Raw genomic sequence first — 7,679 nt, 5'->3', positions numbered from 1 at the left:
CACCCCGATTACGATGTTGCGAAACTACACGACGCGTGAGTTTTTTCATCCGTCAGCTGGATCGCTCCGCACTGGGAAGGGGGCACCTCGAAGCGATCGCCAAAAACGCCAACCGAAAGTAAGCCACCAGGCAGCGATACACGTGAGACGCAGTTACGCAATTGGTGCATTATTAAGGCTCACGGCGCATGAGCACTACGCATTTCATCAAAACCCCCACAAGAAGCCGTCTGCGCCAAGTGTGGCTGCCTATGCGTAACGCGGCCTCTGTGGTGAGGGGTCCCCGAGATACGGTGATAACCAAAGCAGCATAACAGTTGGGTATTTCGGATACGGTCCAGCAGTCCCGCTTTATTGGGTGGTACTAAAATTGAGATAACCGATGCCAGACGAAAGGGGAAAGCCCGCGCAGAGAGCGAGAGAGAGACAGTGTGACGGGAAGTGGACTGTGACGCCGGAACTATGAAAGGTTGCACATAGCCACAGTTGGATGAGTGATGGACAAACACGAAATACAGCCTCAACTACCGAAGAGAGTGCTTTGAATTGAGATGGATATGCTGTCGCTTCTGGCAAAGTCGTCCACCTCCAGTTACTATTGTTGCCCAATGAGCGGTAACATTGTACGGATTATGGGCAACACAACCGCCCTCGACAACATCGCAGACTTTCGTTGCCCTAGCAGGTGATCTAGTCAATACAAACTCTAACTTCCGAAAAACAGAGGCCCGCCATGAAGTACATCTAGCTGCACATCTATGCGACACATTCCCGTCGTCGTTCGAAAAATGGAAAGTGGCCATTTTTGCATTTGTGGCAGTTTTTTTAATTCTTTTTAGACCCTCGACTCAGGACTGCTTCGTCGCAACAGCTGCAGCCGTCAGGTGGAGTCGTTTCAATAGCTGAAGCAGCGAACACAGCGTGCAACTCGCGAAGAAATCGATGGCCGACGATATGGTGACATCTTTCACGGTCACGACCAGTGACTAAAAATTACTACTTGCAAGCCGACGAAAAGGAATCGATAAAATTAAACAATGTAATTTGTTGTACCAACACAAACGAGTGACCAAATTTTAGTTCTTCGATCAACTTACCTGATTAAATTCCCCTTAACTTCTACTGAAACCGTGTTGGTGCCAGATGATGCGAATAAGCACTGCCAATTATTTCACACTACACTTTCGTTTCCACACTACATATCTCCACTTTGCATTTAATCAATTTTGCAGCAAATCGATTATATTATTATAGAAATTTCACTAAACTGCATTCGGTAAAGAGAGGCATGAAATGTAGTATTCAATCAAACCATCAAACCACGTGCATTAACAATTCTGCCCATTGCCACAATGAGCCACTCGCACCAACACACTTTCACATCTGGGAACCATCGCCACGAAAGCCGCCAAAAAATTATAAATACAACACTCTGCCACGACGATAGAAACGAACACTTTTGAGCTGGTTGCCAACGAGGCCGTGATCCCATCCGTGCCCAGAAGGTTACTCACGACGATGGCTTTCTTCTTAGATTACGCAGCCTGCCAGACCCTCGAAACAACCCAACGCTAATGTATGCGATATCGAGCATAACGCCAGCGGCGTTTATTACTATTGTTTCGCGAAGGATCCCATTTTAGCGTTAGGTTGCTGCTTTCTTCTGAGAGACGAATATTACCACATGCACGGATAAGGGAGCAGTTTGACGATTGATTAATTTATGCTGGAACGCCAGCGGCAAAAAACGTAGCATAAACAGCTGTGTTTACGTAGCATCGTTATGAAACGTGGTCATGGCCTTCAAGGAGTTTCCGACACCGTGCAGGTATTACAAAGAAAATCGATCATCGAAGCAACCGGACAGGACTCAAAAAAGGTACCAACCGGGGGGTAGCAAAGGAGACCCCCGGACGCACTGCACAGCAGCATTCGGTTGCACAACTACAGCACAGATCGCACAAACACAACCAGACGCTGTAGCCGATTGCACTCGATAGGACAGATCAGAGCATCTGTGCAAACAATGTCCGTGTGTCCGTAGCCAAGATGCTGGGCAGGAACAAGAGTCCCATCACACTCGCGCAAGAAGAAAGTAAAGTACGCGACAAACAACAAAGAAACACGGCGCACTCTTTCTCTCGCTCTCTCTTTCTCTCCCTGTTTACACGTCCCATGGCGGAACCATCAGGGAAACATCAAAATCATCCGCGAACAAATGTTGGCCCCTTTTCTCACTTCCGTTTGTGGGGCTTGCAATTGAACTGCACACAATACATGCAATACACATATCTCACACGTCGCCACGTTGTTTTTTCGTGGTGTTGTTGACGCTCGTCGATGACGAGATGAACTGTTTCACCTTTCGTTCTGCACAACTAAAAGGGCCGAGTTAGTGACCAGCAAACAACGGCATTCAAGTACAGTTGCACCGAGAACGTGCTCTGGGGTTAGCATAAAAATACATAAGACTATCTCATCTGGTAGTGTGTCTTCTCCGCATTAGTGTAGTGCCTGCCTTAAAACAATAAGCGCGTTGTAGTATCGTTCATTGTGCCGAAAACACCAACACTATCTTTCGATCGATTTTGATGCGCGTAACAAACTAACGGTAACACTTTTTCGCAGTTCCGCTCAACCCGACCGTCAACTCAACACTGAGAAGAGTTGGCTATAAACTGCTCAAGTGCCATAAACAATTCAACTGCCATCAAAAGTCATGACACATAAAATATAAGAAATTCAGCTAATTTCAGTAATTCAGATCAGAAATAAAATCCTGAATCCTACCACTAAATACAATCAATTCGAATCATATACCAAAATCCATTGAATATTCATTCAATTACAACCCTGCGCGAGTACCTCTACACCTAAAATCGACCCTGTTTATCGACCACTTGACACATTTTGGTGAAAACATTTACCCAATCACAATTGAAACTATTACGCACGTTGCGAATAAATAGAATGAAAATAACGTTAGCCAAGCAGCATGCGAACAAATCAATTATCAAATAAATAATATTTGTTGCGTATGTATAGGAAATATTTTATCGTATTTATAACGTATTTTATAGCAAGTTTGACATCAAACTTTCAACCGTCAACAACGTAACCGCCAACAACAAATGTTTGCACCTGAGCAAGCCATATTTGTGAAGAGCTGTGAACAAGCGAAACACGTAATTCAGACTGAAGATTCAGGAGCTAATTGAATTGAGTTGCTGATATGTCACAAGAAAATAATACAGCAGAAACTGCGAATGTTACTTTCGGCACACCAACCCTCGACGATTGGAAGTTCTATTTACATAGCTTAAAGTAAGTATTCAAAAACGGCGTTCAACATCAGTGCTTGTGTTAACTTTGGTGGCATTTTCAGAGACGCGCCGTTAGAGAAGCAGGCAATCTTGCCAGAGTCGTCGGAAGAATCGTCCTTTGAGTTGGAAGAGAGTTTTCGAACACTCTTGGAACGCAAACGCAACGAAATGGAAGATAAGCAATCGACAGACGAAAACAAGATTGCAGACCGTGGCGTTGCCCATCCCACGGGTGGTTGGATCGGCGAAGATTCCACATTTGTCGAAGGAGACTCGATGAGCAAAGTGTCGGATACCAGCTTCGAGGAACTGGAACAAATTTGTGTTTTACTCGAAAAGGCCAACCGTGTTGCCGATTCGGTTGAAAAGCTGTCTTCAAAACCTTCCGGCAGCGCATCGGGTTTAGGTGACGTCACGCAGATCGATGACATCGACGAACCTTCCGAGTTGTGGGAACACTCTGTGCTACCTGGGGCTGAGGTTCTATCACCGGTGAAGCGAATGCACATAATGCGACCTTCCACCATCATCGAGGAATCGTCAATCGGTGAAAATGGTATTTCGGTTGATAACAATTCAATGGAAACGTTTGACTCGGCAAAGCAAGTACTCACTGAGGAAAACAACACCAAAAGCATCAGTGGCAGCGAGGTTTACCGCACAGCAGAGGAATCTTTTCCGTTGAATACGTTCTCTACTGGCGATTCAGACACTCGCATAGATTTTGATGTCACCGGTCAAAATGCAGTTGTTATTGATATCGATAGTTCGAGCGAAGTGGAAGAAGAGCCGAGCACATACGAGGAAGAAGTGGTACATGACAATAGGGAATCTGCCCTACAACTAGGTCACGAGGACGAGTCGTTTTCTTATGTTTTGGATGAAATTCCGGAACATTTCAATGATACCCTCGAGGAAACAGACTTCATGATGAAGCAAGGGATGAAGCTTTTGGCTATAAAACAACGACAGCAACAACGTGCGGAAGACGACCATCACCAGGAAACCATACAAAGCAAACCAGAATGCGAAACTCAATTTAGTGGTTCTAATATTCACTCGAACCAGTCTCCCAAACTAAACGCTCATCATCATCCCAAACCCTTCGTGAAGACCGCACAAACGTTGAAAGTTCACACTCCACTAGAGAAGAACGCCGTTAGAATGGTGGCATCCGCCTCTAAAATAACACCTTTCGCTGTGCGTTCGAAACACAATACTCCATCAGGACCTGGAAGCGCCGGACAGAAACAAACTCATTTTTCTAGTGATGGGAAGTACGGATCTAGAAATCTTCATAACACGTCCGTAGCATCGAGTGCGCCGTTCAAAAAGCCCGTTTCTCGCTTGCTGCCACTTAAACTTGGGCGCAAGTTTGACCACATCCAATCTCCAATCGGTGCGTATATTAAGAAGACACCCAAAAGCTTACTCCAAGCAAAAATCACCTGTCCGCAGAAGGATCTGATCGACGTGCTGCACAACGAGCACGGTCGTGACAGTGAGACAAGCATCAAGGAAAACTGTGGAACCACGCTGACTAATAGATTGAATGTGAAAGGTTATACCTCTTCCATTCCCGGAAAGGGTGTCGTAAGCACCAATCGTCAACACGTTTTAGACGAGCGTGATTGGAAGCGCATTCCAGGCGGTGCAAAAATGCATAAGTTGATCAACGGTTCGCCGTCTTCCGTCATACGCCACGAAGGGCGCATTCGGTATGCGGCTGGTTCCGGTGATGTGGCAGGCGTCCAGAAGAAGTTCGATAATATGGCTGAAGACGATAGTATGGCTGATTTGTCCGTAGCTTCTAGCGAGGTTTCGGTGCGAATCTTGAAAGATGCAAAGCGATACTAGAGCACTGCTAAGAAGTTTATAAATCATGAAATTTGGCTCAAACAAACTAATAAATAAGAAAAACATGCAAACCCACAAATTGTAATGTTATGTTTTATTCGGGGTGCTAGCTCTTATCAACTGTTTGACTTTCGATTGCACATGATCGTATTTTCCCTTTTTGGCGGGTGGCAATCTTTTGATCAGAAAACGGCTGCTATGTTGGTGACCGATATTGAAAAGGGCATTTGAATTGAAGTCGTTCAAGGTTGTTGCACTGTGACCGCTATCCGTGGAATCGCTTTGTTCGTCCAACAATTCCAATTCCGTCATTGAGTGTGTAGAATTTTCGGAATCATTTATGCCTTTGGTTTGCTTAGTTTTCTCTGATTTACGGTACATTTCTTCAGATGATGATTCTTTGCCAGTTTTATCTTCGATCGATTTCTTCGGTGATGATAGGAATAGTTTTCGTTCCTCACTTGTAGAAATGTTTTGTGTAAATATATGGTCACGAACGTAATAGAAAAATCAATTCTCTTACATCTTACACCGTTTTGTAAGCTCTTGGAAGACGCTGTATTGGCGGACAGCCAGACTTTCCCAGAGTCCGGTAAATAGGATTGGCTTGGAGATGTGCGGATAAGGGAACATCTTTCTGCTTCTAATGAAAGAAACGCAATGATTGCTGTGTTGGAATTGTTTGAAAATAGTTTCAGTTACTCAACGAAGGCGAAAATTTCCATTGGTTGCTGGTTGATTTTCAACGGTTTGCTCGTCAAATCAGTGCGCGAGAAATGTCAAAAAACGTAGTTTGCTCATGCAAGAAAATGCGGCTCTTTCTGCTCAAGTAAAATATGGCTCTTTCTGCTTTCTGCAAGATGTCATAACAAATCCTGTTCGCGAACCATGAGATTTGCTGGTCGCTCGCGATTTCTGGAATTTTTAATCGTTTCAATATTCGGAGTAGGCGGTGGATTTTACATTTTTCAGCCGGCATTTAGACAATATCGGCAGGAACACATCGATGCCTCCAAACAAGCATCATTGAATAAAGATTCAACACAGTCCTAGATTTCGAAACAGGTTAGTGTTTTCAGCAAAAAGCACTGAAATTTGGTAGCGAAATCTTATGTTTGAATCTGATTTGGTTTTCAGAATGTCTTTGGGTGCGTTAACGAGAATGTTGCAAATGCTGAAAGCATCTCCAGTGGCCGTCGTTGGAGGCACTATCCTCATAACTGGTTCTCTGCTTTATACGTATCGTGCGATTTACAGCCCATTCGTATCCCGCAGAAGAAGAGAGGAGTCTGAAGCTATGGCGGACTATATTTTCCGCAAGGAGCAATTAAAAGAACCACGATAATGAGATCATGTTTTTGCATACTGTTTAGCATCTAATAAACTATGTAGCATAATAAACAAACTTTAAATTTCTTACTGCAACGCAGCGTAAACTAAATACGGCCCAGTCGTTCTTCTAAGTTTGAAAAATATACCTAACTTCAAGGGCTAACTTGAATACAAGTCTTCGGTTGAAAACAGCTTAAAAAGTTCGATGAATAGATTACTCACGACTTACTATTTATCCGGCACTACCAATTTCAACTACCTCGCCAGCCACAGAAATTTCTTTCTCTATTTACGATCATCTCCGTTCGCCAACCTGTTATTCGATATAATCTCGCACAAGAACTAAACGCTTAACTAAATTACGGATTATTGACAACTTTGGTATGAGAGCGTATAAATGCCAATAAGAAATCTAACTGAATAATTAAATGAACATAATGGCTGCTGGAATCAATATGTTCATTACAGAAAATTAAAACCTAAGATTTAAGCCATGCACAATAATTAACAGATACTTTGATGTGTTGATGTGAAAACGTTATGTTGTAACATGTGGGTTATAATGTTCTCCGTAATGGTTACAAAATGTGCTGCAGAGCGTGCGGAGCAATCTTTAAGTGCACCGGCGGTTATTAACACACATTCAACCACATGTCGTCATGGCCTCGCATCCCTTCAATCAGCTGCACAACGTAGTGCATTCTTCGGTGATTAGCCTTCAAATTCGCCGTCCATTGCCGAGGAGCGGACGCAACCTCCGGCTTAGACCGTAAATGAACGTTTATTGTGTTCTGATTCGGGTTAATTCTCAACGCACCAGAGCCATAACGCGGGCAATACGCCGTCGTGATCTTGAACCTCTCGTACAGCAGGATTGGTTTTGAATATCTATTGCATACATAAGAACATACAAACGGAAATACAGTTTTTCGTTTTCCATTGTGGCAAAGGAAGAAATGCTACATATGGTGAACTTTTATAAATGATGATGTTATAAAGAGTACAAGAAAGACTTGTTTCTCATTCAGTAAAAGAACTATGTCGGAGATTATGAACGGTTTGATATAGTGGCAATTGTGCGTCGAATACTTGCCACCATTTATTTAAACCTTAAAACAATAGCAACGAGTAGGCCGTATATTTATTCATCCATTCTTTCCATTGTTT

The 7,679-nt window shown here is 43.5% G+C and overlaps 1 protein-coding gene and 1 long non-coding RNA gene across 2 annotated transcripts; both read left to right on the top strand.

The window, feature by feature from the left end:
- The first annotated feature begins 3,232 nt into the window (after positions 1–3,232).
- On the top strand, positions 3,233–5,248 carry LOC131209957 (uncharacterized). The gene is made up of 2 exons (XM_058203132.1): positions 3,233–3,324; positions 3,386–5,248. The coding sequence occupies exons 1-2, from the start codon at positions 3,233–3,235 to the stop codon at positions 5,178–5,180; spliced, it is 1,887 nt and encodes a 628-aa protein (XP_058059115.1). The 3' UTR covers positions 5,181–5,248.
- Positions 5,249–6,053: 805 nt separating this feature from the next.
- LOC131211168 (uncharacterized) lies at positions 6,054–6,600 on the top strand. Its single transcript, XR_009156884.1, has 2 exons — positions 6,054–6,245; positions 6,318–6,600. It is a non-coding gene; the product is annotated as an uncharacterized LOC131211168 (long non-coding RNA).
- Positions 6,601–7,679: the final 1,079 nt, after the last annotated feature.

Source organism: Anopheles bellator, chromosome 2 (assembly GCF_943735745.2).
Source record: "Anopheles bellator chromosome 2, idAnoBellAS_SP24_06.2, whole genome shotgun sequence".
Classification (NCBI taxonomy): domain Eukaryota; kingdom Metazoa; phylum Arthropoda; class Insecta; order Diptera; family Culicidae; genus Anopheles; species Anopheles bellator.
The sequence above is the reverse complement of the archived record's forward strand: the minus strand, read 5'-3'. Positions and strand labels throughout refer to the sequence as shown.